The following is a 17,021-nucleotide window of genomic DNA, read 5'->3' on the forward strand; positions in this document are numbered from 1 at the left end:
TGCAGGTTAGTAAATGCAATGCAGTAAGGCTCTTAAAGAAAATCAGAGGGGACACATTTAGTTATGACTCTTGCACAAAATCGCATGCCTTCTTTCATCACACCTGTTGCATTAAGAGCCTTCTTTTTCTCTGAGTAGCTGTTTCCCAATGTTTCTTTCACTGTACTGACTATTCTGTGCAAATGCAGTTTGTGTTGCAGTTTGGAAAAACCATCACATGAGAACAGTTACCAATTACTTCATAGTAAACCTCTCCCTGGCTGATGTCCTTGTCACCATCACTTGTCTTCCAGCAACTTTAGTTGTGGACATCACAGAGACCTGGTTCCTTGGTGACAGCCTTTGCAAGGGGATCCCTTATTTGCAGGTATTGTCTGCCGGTCTGTGTTATACATTTTCAAAATAAATAATGAAGAGAGATTGAGTATAACAATGGCAGTATGATTAGCTAAATGTGTGAATGGGTCTTCTCTTTAAGTATTGCTTTACATGTATCAAGGCTTACTATGTATATGGCTGTAAGGTCTGACCCCTATATCTGTGGAGTTGGGACCCACAGTTTTATTTACTTGCATCTGCCAATACATATTAGGCATTTTCTTTTGGAAAAATGGCATTCATAAACTTTTTGAAAAGAAAAATGATATCATATCCTTTTGGCAAATGTGAATGTCCATGAACATTTGAAGACCACCTTTTGAAAACCACTAGTCAAGAAAAGGCATGAAGTCAACCCTCTAAAAAAGTGATCTTCACATGCATTCATGTAATGACACATAGGTAACATAGGTTAAACGGATAAACCATGTCTTTGAACTACTGGGGACAAAGACATATCACTGTACTATATATATATATATATATATATATATATATATATATATATATATATATATACATATACATACATACATACATATACACACACACACACACATACATACATACATACATACACTCAGCTTGGGCAAGTCCTGACTGCAAACAAATATGACTCTTTGTGGGCTTTTTCCTACACACTAAAGGTAAAGGTAAAATAACATATCAAAATAACAAAAGCTCAACTGGAGGAATTCCACTGGGGACCAGAAACCTTTAGTTTTTATTAGCAGGGGAAAGATGGAGGAAAAGAGGAAGAGATTTTGTGTATTTTGAACTGCAAACCAGCTGGATCAAAAAGTTATATGTGTCTTTGCTGATAGTGCTGATTCAAGTTAGGATTGCACTCACTTAATCAAAAGTAAAAGAGTACTTGAAGTGCACACCACATATTTTTAAAGAGTGTGTTATTTAGCTCTCAATCATATCTAGCACCTCTTTCACTCAAGGCAGGTGAAGGAATAAACCTAATTTCTGAGCAATGTCTCTTTTGAACACGTACAGAAGGCTGCTTCTTTTTTCTGTCTCCCTTTCCTCTGCTTCCTCCAGTTGTCAATAACGTAAAAGCACACACACACATACATACACAGTGCCCTATTTAGAACCCAAACCAATACAGACAAACATATATCTAGAGCTTGAAAAAATTACTTTCTTAGATGACCATTCTCACCATTCCTCAATCAGCATGTTTTGTGGTATGCTGACTGGAGTGGAGGTCTGGAAGTTGCTATCCAAAAAGTAACTTTTTTAACTTTTGAGTTTATCATCTGCCCTTTCTGAAATACACATTAATTTGCCTGCTTTCCTTAGTTCCACTAATTTAACTGCAATTAACAATGGCTGGATTGTGATGTAAAAACCAACATATTTTTGCATGAGTTATATATGTTGCTTTCATGTTTGTTTCCCCTTTTTAGACTGTGTCAGTCTCTGTTTCTGTATTAACTCTCAGCTGCATTGCATTGGATCGGTGGTATGCAATTTGTCATCCTTTGATGTTCAAAAGCACAGCCAAACGGGCAAGGAATAGCATTATCATAATCTGGATTGTGTCGTGCATAATAATGATTCCTCAGGCCATTGTCATGGAGTGCAGCAGTATGTTTCCGGCATTAGCCAACAAGACCATCTTATTTACTGTCTGCGATGAACACTGGGGAGGTGAGTAGAGATCATCCTATGCCTAGAATTTGCCACTGCCAGAATAGATGGAAAACACAGGCTAGAATCTAATATCTTAAGAGCTGTCTTATTCCACAAGAGCTTGTCAGCAGTCTATGTATTAAGATCAGCCTCAAAGACCCAACTTTGAGTCTTATGGCTGTCAGAAGTCGAAACTGAAGAGATAGTCTTTGTTTGGTAGTATCACATCTTAGGAAGGTTCCCCTTCATGACATTTTCACTGAGAGTTAATCCTGTAATATTCTTTGTTCCAACCAAGTTTAAATATGTAGTAACTCTGGTCAAGTTCATGTGTTTGTTATCTCAATTATCTATGGGAGGCCATCAGAAGCGGGAGTAATATTCAATGGTGATCACAAAAAACATTCAAGGCCTATACTTGTGACTGCCATGATTTGAAGAAAACAAGGCCTCCTATACTCATGCAAATCACTACAGCTGCATAGTAAGTTGGGGAACCCATTTGGAGTAGCAAGTTGATTCTCCTATTGTCCCAGATATTTTGCATGGGGAAGGGAAGAATGCGCAAAATGAGGTGTGCTCCGATGGTGTTTCAAGAGGCAGTTTACCATGGGTGGTCTTGGAACCAAACTTCAGTAGATACCAAGAGCCCAGTGTACTCAGCCAACACTTCTTGGTTTTACTACCAAACCTAGTAGAGACACCTCATGTCTTGCAAAGTCAGTATACTTTGCTCCCTTTTGACTTCCCTGTGAAGGTCATTTCTCGTGTCCTTCTAAGGCTGGATCTATAATGCCATATAATGTAATTACAGAATGCCGATTAACTTCATTGAACTGGAGTATATGGCACTGTAGACTCATATAATCCAATTCAATGCAAAACTGGAATAGGATCTACCCTGCCCTATATCCCAGGATCTACAGAGATACTTGCAGAAACACCCCAGCAAGCGAGAGTCCAAAAGTGGCAGGTTAAAACCCAGAACCTCAATCAATGACTGATACTGAATGAGAAACTCCCTCCTGGGCACACAGAAGACTGGGTGATTTGGAAGGTGCTGAATACACTGCACTCTGACACCATGAAATGCAGAACGAGTTTTAGGAAATGGGCTACAAAGTGGGGTCTACGACATGCGAATGTGGAGAAGAGCAAACCACAGACCACTTACTACCATGTGGTCGGAGCCCCGCCACATGCGCAATGCAGGATCTTCTTATAGTGACACCAGAGGCACTCCAAGTGGCCAGCTTCTGGTCAAAGGAAATTTCGTATAATGTGAAGTTTTTGATTTTGTCTGTGTGGATTTTTATACCTTATAACCAGATAACCGGGGATGAGATCCTGGGATATAGGGCAGTGTAGATCCAGCCTTAGTTGTAAAGACCATATAAATTGATCTCTTGTATATATTGAAGGTGGAATTAAGGGGCAAAATTATAGATTTTTGATATGACTTGTGGATAGATTAAGGATCCTTTTAGTGGAGTGGGGAAAGGTGTCAGACCAGGTGACCTTGACCTATGTCACCATCATTTTTCCACCTGGCATATCAAAAAGTCCACAAGCAGCTTTTTAGTAGAGAGAATAGAGCAAGTTGGTGTTTATTTAAGGTTCTCTCAGTAAAGACAAAGCTCTTGGTTTTTGCCACTCTACTCAGAAAAGGGGAATGGTTGTTTTTTGATGAGTCAAGATAACAGTACTTGCATTGACCCTTGGATAAGACAACATAGTTTTGTAGGTCAGTTCTATACTAAAATGTCTAGATTTAGTCAAACTATAGTCAAAACTATTGAGTTATCACTAGTTATTTCTGATCTCTGGAGCTCACGCATCATACCCTAGCAAGTTTGGTCAGACTTGGAGAGTTGATACTGTACTAAGTCATGGGTGGGCTACTATGGCAGATCCAGGTCCCCCTTTTATCTCCCTTTGGAACTTATTTACTCAATTTTAATGCTTACTTTTTTTGACTAAATTACCTTTCCAAAATTAGGGTGCACATTAGATTCGTGGAATATGGTATATATTTATTTTGAGTTTCAGGGTTTTGAAAATTAAGGTGTGTATTAGATTTGATGGCCCATTAGACTCGTGTAAATACATGTGTGTGTGTAATTTATTTTTGTGTGTATGTATACTTGTGTATCTATATATAGTGTGTGTGTGTGTGTATGTGTGTGTGTGTGTGTGTGTATAATCCCCCAAAGCAGCTGCAGATCTACTCCTGGTTCTCAAAGAAGTTAGAAAATACAGGGTGTTCTTGCAATCTATTTAAGAGTAAACTATTGCAGCCGGAGAAGCAAAAAATCCCTTTTCTTTGGCTAGATGGTCAGTTTGGGCATTCCAGAGGTGTCAAGGCCACAAAGACATATGTGTCTCCAGGCTGTATCTTGCCCACCTTTGTTTTTGGTGATGTTTTACCTCAGCTAGGATTTGCTGCCTTTGACATGGAGGCAGTCAAACCTCCCTGCTGCTTTCTGCTCCTGTCAGTCAGGTGTAATTGTGGACACAGGTGGGATCTTTCAATTTACTTCAAGAGCCAAGGACTTTAAGTGGCTGTCATGTGAAATATGTGCCCGAGGTTTTCTCTTTGAAGTCCCGACTCTAAATGCTTGCCCTTCCTCCACTTCAAAGGAAAAGACCAGCCCTATGTCCATCCTGATTCATCATCAGCTAGGACTGCTTCCAATGTCTTTTATTCTTTTCTTTTTTTTTAAAAAAAAAGGTCAATTTAAAATTAAAAACTATAAACCTCCCCAAAGGTTATAAGAAATGTTGCAATTACGCTTGCCCTAGGCTGCTTGAAGTTTGCCACATTGGCAGGTGGTAATTTGCCCTTGCAGTAAACAATTCTATTGCAATTGTGGTTCCCGGAGGCCCCTTCCACACGGCTCTATAAAATCCACATTGAACTGGATTATATGGCAGTGTGGACTCGCATAACCCAGTTCAAAGTAGATATTGTGCTTTGCTATTCTGGATTATATGGCTGCGTGGAAGGGCCCTGAGATGACAGTCCCATTAAGGAAAGTTCTATCCTAACAGCTTTATCCCACAGGGCTGAGGAGCCACCAAAAGGCCTCCCTCCAATGACATTTCAGGTTATAGCGAGCACCATGAACATGTAGCTCAACCTTGCCAATGTCCTCCCCAAACACCATACTGTCCACTACCCAAGGAATGTTTTCATTCAGGGACAATTTCATTCTAGATTTTATGTGTTTCCTCCACTACTGGCACCCCAGTGTTTCTTACTCTCTCCATTGGTGTGGAATTTGCATGATCCCACCCACTGCCCTTTCCTACTCTTTCCAACTCTGTCTGCACAACAATCAGCAACTAATTAATCAGCAATGTTAGTTAGAAGAGGAGTTTGGGGGATTGACTCCACATGATGGAAGTTGTAGTTCACCTTACATCAAGTCAGAGCACTGTGACCCCCACTGACAATGGACCTGGACTACATTTGGCACAGAGAACCACCATGACCAAAGAAAAATACTGGAGAGATTTGTGTGGAAATTCAACATCATTGATAGCCATTGTAGGCACTGGGATTTATGGTTCACTTGCAATCAAAGAGCACTCTGAATCCTACCAATGATGGTCCTAGACCTAACTTGGGACACAGAACCCCCAAAATACTGGAGGGCTTTGGAGAAAATTCACCTTGATTTATAGGAAGTATAGTTCACCTAGATCCAGAGAGCACTGTGAACATAAACAATGATGGATCTGCACCAAATTTGGTATGCAAACCTAAAATGACCAAATTTGAGTACTGGTGTGTTTGGAGTGGAATTGGCCTTGACATTTGTTAGCTATAGGTACCGGGATTTATAGTTTACCTGTAATCAAAGAGCATTCTGCACCCTACTGATGATGGACCTGGACCTATCTTGGCAACAGAACCCCCATGACCAACTCAACATACTATGGGATTGACCCACCATGGTGGGACTTGTAATTCATCCTTCAGCTGGAGAGCATACTGAACTCCACCTATGCTGCATCTAGAGGAGACTTACCCAACATGACAAACTTTAAGTATTGATGGAGTTTCTGGGAGTTAATCTGGCATGATGCGAGTTGTACTACACCCACAATTTTATGCATTTTTGTAAAATCAAACAACAACTTCTTCTAATAACCCAGGCAACACTGGGTACCCAAGTTACTTTAAATATAAAATAAACAAGAATGATAAATATTGTTAATGAAGCTTTTGGTTTCCTTTGCAGCTGAAATCTACCCCAAACTGTATCACACTTGTTTTTTCTTGATCACGTACATGGCTCCCCTGTGTCTTATGGTACTGGCCTATTTACAGATATTTCAAAAGCTGTGGTGCCGACAGGTAAATTCCTTTGCTTGGAAGTCTATTTATGTGACCCATGTCATATTGACTCTTGCATGCAAAAGTATCTGTGTATTTCAGTGATAGGTACATCTGCATGAATGGCACAGAGTAGAATAATAATGTTGACTTCTGAGAGAAATGAAAGCTATCCCTATCTCCACACCCTGCAAAAACATTAATCAAGATCACAAAGCTACATAAATGTTCACACCTTCTCACATTCTCTTAGTCTAGGCATCTTATGATCAGGCTGAAGATCTGAAGCACAGTGCTTTCTATCAAGATGAACTTGTTTTCTTCAATACTGCAATAGTTATATCCGAGTGAAGGGGTGGCAAACATTCCAAGAATATAGACAAAGAAGTAGTTTTGACACTTCTGAAGCAGTTCTATATTGAGCCTTTTACTTGTTTTGTCTTTGAATTGAGAGCCGAAATTAAATGCATTATCTGTAGCGCCTGCTTCTTCTATTCATGAAAAATCCCACATTTGTGTTCCAAGTATAACTGCCAAAGTGAACAAGGCAAGACATTAAAGAGAACTGCCTTCCCTTGCCATTGTATCAGCTGGGAAAAGTACAACTTCTGCAGTGTGCCAACAGGATTTTGACCATTAGAGCATAAGACATCCACTTATGGCAGTGGTTCTCAGCCTTCCAAAGCCACGCCCCTTAATACAGTTCCTCATGTTGTGGTGACCCCCAACCACAACATTATTTCTGTTGCTACTTCATAACTGTAATTTTGCTTCTGTTATGAATAGTAATGAAAATATCTAATATGCAGGATGTATTTTCATTCACTGGACCAAATTTGGCACAAATATCTGATATATCCAAATTTGAATACTGGTGGAGTGGGGGGGGGGGGTTGATTTTGTCATTTGGGAGTTGTAGTTGCTGGAATTTATAGTTAACCTAAAATCAAAGAGGATTCTGGACCCCACAAATGATGGAATTGATCAAACTTGGCACATAGAACTCCCATGACCAACAGAAAATACTGGAAGAGTTTGGTGGGCATTGATCTTGGGTTTTGGAGTTGTAGTTCACCTACATCTAGAGACTCAAACAATGATGGATTTGGGCCAAACTTGACATGAATACTTAATATGTCCAAATGTGAACACTAGGGGTTTTTGGGGAAAACAGACCTTGACATTTGGGAGTTGTCGTTGCTGGGATTTATAGTTCCCCTACAATCAAAGAGCATTCTGAACCCCACTAACGATAGAATTGGGCCAAACTTCCCGCACAGAACCCCAATGACCAAGAGAAAATACTGTGTTTTTTGATGGTCTTTGGCGACCCCCCTGACACTCCCTTATAACCCCCCCCCCCCGGGGTCCCAACCCCCAGGCTGAGAAACACTGACTTGTGGTGATTTGTAATCTATCAGTCAGTATGCTTGTTGCATATTCCTTTTAGGTCTCCTTTCTGATTCAAAGGACTTCAAATTTAAATTAAAATTGAAATTGTTTTGCAAGGCTGTTTTCATTTTACCCACTTAAAATTGGCTGCATATAAAGTCAAACTGTTGACACTCTTGTGTAGTGTGTGTGTGTTTGTGTGTGTGATTATCTGGTTTGTAAGTACAGCTACTCAGAAGGGGTAAGACTTTTTTTCTCCTTGGAGTGAAATGTTGAAAATTAAGTTTCCAATTACTGTGCCTTGCTAGATTCCTGGAACTTCATCTGTGGTTCAGAGAAAGTGGAAGCCGCTGCAGCCAGGAGCGCAGACTCGAGGGCTGAGGCCATCAGCAAGTTTGAGGATTAGTGCTGTGACAGCTGAAATCAAACAGATTCGAACCAGAAGGAAAACAGCACGTATGCTCATGGTCGTTCTCTTGGTTTTTGCTCTCTGTTATCTCCCAATTAGCATTCTCAACATATTGAAAAGGTAACCTTTATACACAAAGAAGAAACACACTGATGTAGGGGATGTTCTGGTCTACAAACAATTGGTGGTGTTTGGAGAGTATTTAAGGGCCAAGAATTTATGGTGGGATTTGCAGCTATAAATCAGTTAGATAACCTGACTAATTATGGCACTAGTGTATTCCAACCCCCTTTCCTATGGATCCAATGTCCATGGTCTCTCTTACTCATGTTCCGTAAAATATCCCATCCCCAGAAGTATTTTGGGGCCTCTCTAGGGGTGCATCTACACTGTTGATAACATTTTAGCTGTCAGAACTCAATGCTGTGGAATTCTGAGATTTGGTGTTTGGTGGGGTAGCAGTACTCTTGTTTTTTTACAAGGTCTTCTTTTCTGCTAAAGCAGGCATCCTCAAACTGTGGCCCTCCAGCTGTTTGGGCCTTCAACTCCCAGAATTCCTGACAATTGTACAAGCTCATTAGGGCTTCTGGGAGTTGGAGGCCTAAATAGCTGGAGGGCCATAGTTTGAGGATGCCTGCTTTAGCAGAAAAGAAGACCTTGTAAAAATACAGCACCCAGGATTTCATAGTGTTCAGCCATAGAAGTTAAAATGCTATCAAACTACATAAAATTTACCATGTGGATACACCCTTGGTTCTGTAGTGTGATTCTATGGCATGCTTTTGGCCCAAGCATAGTCGAAATAAAAGGATCTCTATTTTCCATGGCTTCTGGTATGCATAGGTATGTTTGTGCCACAAAACATATCCCTCGTGGATATGGGGACTTTATTGTACAATAGAAATTATAGTACTTAAATCACAGGGAAGGCATGGACATTTGAAGGTAGCTCTCTTATAAGGGATAAGATCTATGGTCCATCAGGTGCATCGCCTGTATCTCTCCAAGGTTTCAGGAAGCAACTTTTTGAGGGTTTTTTAAAAATCATAATCTGAGATCCCTTCATCTAGAGATGTTGAGAATGAACTCCTAGTACCATTGATGTGACAGCAGAAGTATGGCTGAAATAACCTATTATGGGCTATGTTACAAGACTTTACATATACTTAGCTATGTGGTAGTGAGCTAAGAAATGCTCTTAATTAATTGCAGAGATGGATAAAGGGATACCAGTAAAAGTATTCCAGTGTCATTGGGTTCTACCAGTATGCACTGGAAAACCCTTGTCAGCATCTCAGTGCACAGTGGGACTATTGTGAATCTGTCCTGATGCACATTGGTCCCATTCTATAGTGGTTCAAATGCACACCGATCAATTTTCTGGCTTCGCTGCAAAGTAAAGTAACAGAAGCCAATGGATAAATATAGACGTAATTGAACATTCCAGTTTTATTTATTTATTTACATCATTTTTATTCCGCCCATTTCAGCCTGAAGGCAACTCAGGGTGGCGTACAGACCGGCAACAATTAGATGCTATATATTGTCGAAAGCTTTCATGGCCAAAATCATTGGGTTGTTGTAGGTTTTTTCGGGCTATATGGCCATGATCTAGAGGCATTCTCTCCTGATGTTTTGCTTGCATCTATGGCAAGCATTTCACAGATATATAAACCCCTTTTTCCTAGTTCCAACAGACCTCACTACCTCTGAGGATGCTTGCCATAGATGCAGGCGAAACGTCAGGAGAGAATGCCTCTAGACCATGGCCATATAGCCCAAAAAAACCTACAACAGATGCCATATACATACATATATCAGTTAAAAGCAGTTTAATTTGCATGAGTCCATTTATGGAAAAATAAGTCCCCAACATCATTCTGGCTAGTATGTTTACTTTACACCAAAACTAGCTATAGTTGCTAGATTGAAAAGTGGAGAGGGTTCCTATATCTTCCATGGTTATGTAGAAGAAGAAATTTCAGCAGACATTGGTTGTATGGCAAGCCACACCTATTGACATTCCCAGTTCCATATAACCATTAAAACATAGGAAACCTCTCCAATTTTCAATCTGGCAATTCCGAGGCCAGCTCAAGTAGCTATAAGTGTGCCAGAGGGCCACAGATGATGACCCAATGCCTCTATGCATGTTCAGCTGCTGCTGCTGCTGCTGCTGCTGTTGCTGCTGATAATAATAATAATAATAATAATAATAATAATAATAATAATACCCTGCCACCATCTCCCCAAAGGGACTTGAGGTGGCTCACAGAAGCACTCCAAGTGCCACATGCAGACAACAATACATAAGTATAAATACAATGACATAAGTATAATAACAGTGCATAATAAACATCAGAAGAAAAGGGAAAAAGAGAAGAGGAATTCAGTGAGACAGGAAATAGACAGGATGAAACAGCCTACCTTCAAAGCAAAAATGTTCTAGTAGGGGGAAAAATGTGCTGGGCATACCTGAAGAGAACACCTGCCTGAGGTTCAAATTACATGTAAAACTAAAGATATCTGCTTGGGAGTTTCTAGGAACATAATCTGTGGTTCAGATAAAGTGGAAGCCAAGGTATTTTTGTTCAGTTCATCCTAAAGGTGTGTGCACTCGCATGCCCCACCTAGCAATGGTGTTAGTATTAGGAGAAACACTTCTGTTGATGTATTTCTGCTGGGATTGTACCCAGGTAAGGCTTCACGTTCTCCTTTTTGCTTTCTACAGTCCTAATAAAAACCCCACACCCCTATTATGAAATTATTTTAAAATCCTGACATAGTTGCACATTATACATTTAGCACCTTATACTATTCAGACAAGAGGGGGGATTAGGAAGGGCCAAGTTAAAGGAAAGAGCCACCAAAGGACTGCCAGGGTGCTTTCTCAAAACACCAGAGGGCACCCCAGTCTAACAAGTGAAGGAACTTGCGTGAGCTGGATATGTCACTTTAAATAAGAAATTGTCACCATGTGCAAACATTAATATTGTTTGAGCAATGACTTGGGTTCAGAGAACACAGCTACAACTGTTTTAATGTATTTATAAGTGTTTTCAATGTAGGTTAAGTGTATATTATGTTTGTTTATTGTTTGGCACCGAATGGTGCCTGTTGGTAGCCTTCCTGAGTCCCTCTTCGGAGGCGAGAAGGACAGGATAGAAATGCTCCTATTATTATTATTATTATTATTATTATTAGTAGTAGTAGTAGTAGTAGTGTCTGGAGGGCCAGAATCCAACTTGTGGACTAAGGGCACTTCCACACAGTCATATAACCCAGAATATCAAGAAAATCCCATAATATTTGCTTTGAACTGGGTTATCTGAGTCCACACTACCATATATTCCAGTTCAAAGCAGAAAATGTGGGGTTTTATTTGGCTGTGTGGAAGGGGCTTGAATCTGTGGATGCATAATGCGGAATATGGATATGGAAGGTCAACTGTACTTTATTATCATTTTAAAAGTTTTTCTACTTTCCTTCTTTGTATGTGCAGAAGTTCCCATTTCTAAATATAGGCAGGGCTCTAGGGCAGAAGATTATAGCTCTTCCTATTGGTTTGTACTTAGAATATTTCATGCTACTCTTCTTTTTTATATGTGTGTGTGAGAGAGGGGGGGGGCAGGGAGATAGAGAGACTGGCCCCTTCCACACAGCTGAATAAAATCCCACATTATCTGCATTGAACTGGAATATATGGCAATGTTGACTCAGATAATCCAGTTCAAAGAAGATCTTGTGGGATTTTCTGCCTTGATGTTCTGGGTTATATGGCTGTGTGGAAGGACCCAGAGAGAGATTGAAAGAAGTTAGGGCCCTTCCACACAGCCATATAACCAAGAATTCAAGGCAGCTCATCAACAATATCTATTTTGAACTGGTTTATCTGAGTTCACACAGCATATAATCCAGTTTAATATGGATTTTATACTGCTGTGTGGAAGGGACCTTAGTGATGCCTTTAGCTCTATATGGCGGTTTAGGCAGGGAAAATGTGTGTGCCATTCCTGTAGTATCTGAGGAGCATGTTGATCCTTAGCTGGATCAAGGCATATAGGAGAAATGTTGACAGCCACATATAAGGGTTGTGCTATAAAAAAAAGTTGGAGACCTGTAGGTTTATATATTTCAGTGAGAGAAGACAATTGTCTCCCTCTTATCTTCTGCATTTTAAAAACTGTGGAAAAACCTTTAGTGGTTATTAAAAGCAAAGCTAATATGGGATTTTTCTGTTTTCTTCTTCTTCTTTCTCCTCTTTTTTGGAAGGGTGTTTGGGATGTTCAACAATGCCAGTGACAGAGAAACTGTATATGCCTGGTTTACCTTCTCCCACTGGCTTGTGTATGCAAACAGTGCTGCAAATCCAATTATTTATAACTTTCTCAGTGGTAAGTCAATTATCTATATCTCATGTTTTCCCTGGCGAAAGCACAAGAATTAACTGATTCATCAAATTCTTTGATGCAACTCTGTATATTTAGTCATGTATTTTATGAAATTTCACAAGGGAAGGTCACTATTACTCTCATTTTACAGACAGAAGAGAAGTTTTAAATATGAGTTGTTCAAGCATGCCCAACAGATCCAAGATCTGTATGCTTTTGTCTGCAATAACTTGGGCCCCATATGCACTGCCATATACTGCAATTCAATGCAGTTTATCTGAATTTTGAAACTGCAGTATATAGCAGTTGGACCCCAAATTTTTATAACTAGGCTTCTATCTGACTATGTTTTGCCTTTAAAATCTTTCAAGAATTAGGGCTTTTTGAAAGAAATCTAGACTGGCTATGATCATGAGCATGCAGTACTGGTGTCAAAATTCACCCACAGTCTTATGATAGCGTCCTAGTGATTTTCTAATGGGGAATTTGGAAAAAGCTGGATCTACACTGCCATATAATCCAGTTTCAAAATGCAGATTAACTGCTTTGAATTGGATTATATGAGTTTGATGCATTAATCTGCATTCAGAAACTGGATTATATGGCAGTATAGATGGGGTGAAAGATAGCAGAGACATACAACTTCTAGTCCTCCAATGATTTTCTAATGGGTAACTGGTAATCCCCGGGGCTGCAGTGGGTTAAACCACTGAGCTGCTAAACTTGATGACTGAAAGGTCGTAGGTTTGAATCCAGGGAGCGGTGTGAGTTTCTGCAGTCAGCCCTAGTTTCTGTTAACCTAGCAGTTTGAAAACATGCAAATGTGAGTAGATGCAGATGTGAGTGCCACTCTGGTAGGAAGGTAATGGAGCTCCATGCAGTCATGCTGGCCACATGACCTTGGAGGTGTCTACAGACAACACCGGCTCTTTGGCTTAGAAATGGAGATGAGCACCAACCCCCAGAATTGGACACGATTGGACTTAATGTCAGGGGAAAATCTTTACCTTAACTGGTAGTCATTTGGACTACACATTCTTGAATTACAACCCCCAGAATTGCTTTCCCAGTAAAGCCACTGAATATGGGAAGTGTTGCACAAGAATTTACATTCCCTAGTTCTGGAATATGAACAGGGGATGCTGTTCATATCCTAGGAATCGTAAATATGACACATTCATTTCAACCAGTGGAGCAGTGGGTTAAAGCGCTGAGCTGCTGAACATGCTGGCCAAAAGGTTGCAAGTTCGAATCTGGGGAGTGGTGTGAGCTCCCTCTGTTAGCCCCAGCTTCTGCCAGCCTAGCAGTTTGAAAACATGCAAATGTGAGTAAAGCAATAGGTATTGCTCCAGTGGGAAGGTAATGGCACTGCATGCAGTCATGCCGGCTACATGACCTTGGAGGTGTCTATGGACAACACCAGCTCTTTGGCTTAAAAATGGAGACGAGCACCAACCCCCAGAGTCAGACACAACTGGACTTAACGTCAGGGGAAAACCTTTACCAATTTCAAACAGAAGGGGAATAATAACATATAAATAACTTGGAAAATATATTTGAGTGGTCATCCCCTTGCCTTGCCCAACTGTCTTCAAATTATATCAATGGCCTTTAAAAAAAATTAGATATGCTTTTCTATGTATATTGTTTGTTGTATCACAATGTGTAACCTCTTATATTTGACTTGACAGGGAAGTTCCGAGAAGAATTCAAAGCAGCCTTTTCTTGCTGCTGCTTTGGTGTCAGCCGCCACCACCACTACCACCACGATGAGCGAGCCAGAGGACGGATAAGCACCGAAAGCCGAAAATCCTTGACCACTCAGATCAGCCATTTCGACCACGCAACAAAGATCTCAGAACACGTTGCACTGAGCAATATAAATATGCTACCTCCTGATGGCACAGCACCTATTCACCTCTGGTAGCCTGCTTCTTTTTGGGTTAATCAGCGGCTTTGCCAACCGAATCTGTGCATCCCACTTGAACCAATTCACAGCAGACAGAAATGAAATGCCAGACTGTGTGAACTGATTGAAAACCACATGAAAACATCAGCTTCGTTTTCTTAGAGAAACCACAGCTTTGTTTAAAAGAGTGTGTGGTTTTCATGTCTTTTGCTTTTCAACTGTAAAAAAACATCGTTTGGAAAAGTTATTAAATAATTATTTTTAATATCAACCTTGGTTTGATTTTCTGATGTGTTTGGTTCATCTTAATAGAGTGTGGGTTCATTCCCTAACATTGCACTGCATGTCTTGAAATATTGCCAGTGACTGAGATAGAAATGTAATGGTGGCATGATACATTGGGGTAGATCCTATTGACTAGAGTAGAACCATGGGATCAATCAGATTTATCTATGTGTTAATTTACCATTCAAGCTTTGATCCAATGGGCCTACTCTAACTGAAACTAAACAACAGGGTTAACCAATGTGGGACTTTGTGACTATTGGGAATTCCATAACCTATTGGAAATAAGTGCACCATAACGTTATTGCAAAGGTAAAAATGATGTCACATCCATTTGGCAAATGTGAATCTCCATGAATATAACACTTTGAACAACTGATATTCATAAGCATTCATAAGACCAAATATATCGGGTTGAGAGGCCCTTAAGGTCTTCCATGGAAACTTGGAGAATTGCACTTCTCTTGTGGTGTGCTCTGTGTTTAAAGGATTTATTTCCACCACTAAAGATCCCCATTTGCCATGGCACACAGGTAACTCAGCTGTTAAACTGAAGAACCATGTCTTTAAACTGCCAAGGATAAAGACATGCCGCTACAAAAATATATTTGGTTAGCAGAGGATGGTTATTTCTATGAAGTAGAAGATACAGTTGCCCATCTACTCTCCCTTAGAACCTCTTAGTTAAAATATGCACTCAAGAGACAAAAACAAAATAGTCTTCTTTAAAAATAACATCGTAGGTATACTAACAAACTTCTTGTATATATTCACCATACAGGCACATTTCTTATTAGAGTTTAGTTAGATAAGATGTAGTTTCTTCTCTGTGTATCATTCTATCAATAATCCATAGTCTTTAGAATATAGTTGTCCTCACTAAAGTCCATACGTCATACTTCTCTACTAAAGTCCAAACAGCAACATGCATCCACCTCCACTGAGATCTGATGCAAACACATTGCCCTCCAATGAGGTGTTCAGCAGATTATATAACAAAAATGGAGTCATGTGTCTGAAGCCCCTCCCACACCAAAGAGGTACTGTCAAACTGATAAACCAAAATGTACATACAATACGGGTTAACAATTATACACATTTACAAACACGTAGTGGAGGCTTGTAAGGTTGCTTCTTCCAACATGGACCATTTGTTTTTCTTTTATCCCTTTTTAAACATGTAGAATAGAGAGAGTTAGCATGTTGTGAGCATTGAACTATGCCTATGTATAGTGGAGACATGGACTGTATGAGCATTGTGATGTTTTCCAACTCTATCCTTCTGTGATTCTATGACTCTGGAAACCAGGGTTGGAATCCTCACTGAGCCATGGACACCCCTAAATTACCTTTAACAAGTTATACTCTCTCAGCTTCAGAGAAAAACAAAGGCAACCCCATTCTAAACTAATCTTGCCAAGGGAATCCTTTGATTTAGGGTCATCATGAGTGGGAAATGAATTGAAGGCACACAACAACAACAACAACAACGGCAGGGAGGACCAAATATATCGGGTTGAGAGGCCCTTAAGGTCTTCCATGGAAACTTGGAGAATTGCACTTCTCTTGTGGTGTGCTTTATGTTTAAAGGGTATATTTCCACCTCTAAAGATCCCCATTTGCCATTTTTTGGCATTGTTTTATGGCAATGAAAGGCTTTTTGCTTCAACCAGGAATAAAAGACAGAGTTTTTAAAGATGCAAAATGCCAAAAGGCTACTACAATCTCCAATAACAGCCTTTGCAAGCATGTGCCCATTGTGGATTGCTTATTTTCTACCCTCAGTGTGGGGACACTTAAGGATAAAATTCAGTCTTCAAGAATCGTTCCTTTAGTAGCAAAACCAAACCATCTGCAAACATATGAGAAAGATCATGCACGGAAAAACACCAGCATTTGCAGAAACATGTCCATGGTCAGGAACTTTACACACACATACACACACAGAGAGAGAAAACTAAAGGAAAGTGCTTTAAAAGGTCAATAGAAAGTGAGCATACTCATGGCCATGTAATGTTGACTGGCTGCACTAGTGGAAGAGGAAAAGAGTGATTATTCTGGCAAAAGCACATTGTGTTGCATGCTGCATTTGTAATGAAGTATTATAGCCTCCCTCAGATTTAATTTCATTTAATTTACAATATATATATTCTGCCTTTCTCACCCCAAAGGAGACTCAGAGTGGATCCCAGAACACATATATGGCAAACATTCAATGCCAATTATACAAAGATAGGACAGACAGACAGACAGACAGACAGATAGAGG

The 17,021-nt window shown here is 40.0% G+C and overlaps 1 protein-coding gene across 1 annotated transcript in view; it reads left to right on the forward strand.

Moving 5' to 3' along the window:
- The window catches only part of HCRTR2 (hypocretin receptor 2), a 37,737-nt gene extending 23,045 nt beyond the window's left edge, over nt 1-14,692 (forward strand). Inside the window, exons 2-7 of the mRNA XM_060755038.2 lie at nt 189-367; nt 1,800-2,043; nt 6,273-6,388; nt 8,068-8,288; nt 12,441-12,562; nt 14,251-14,692. Of these exons, the coding sequence (XP_060611021.2) occupies nt 189-367; nt 1,800-2,043; nt 6,273-6,388; nt 8,068-8,288; nt 12,441-12,562; nt 14,251-14,486 (1,118 nt within the window). The 3' untranslated portion in view covers nt 14,487-14,692. The remainder of the gene's footprint in view (nt 1-188; nt 368-1,799; nt 2,044-6,272; nt 6,389-8,067; nt 8,289-12,440; nt 12,563-14,250) is intronic.
- Nucleotides 14,693-17,021: the final 2,329 nt, after the last annotated feature.

This window comes from Anolis sagrei, chromosome 1 (genome assembly GCF_037176765.1).
Source record: "Anolis sagrei isolate rAnoSag1 chromosome 1, rAnoSag1.mat, whole genome shotgun sequence".
In the NCBI taxonomy this organism is placed as follows: Eukaryota; Metazoa; Chordata; class Lepidosauria; order Squamata; family Dactyloidae; genus Anolis; species Anolis sagrei.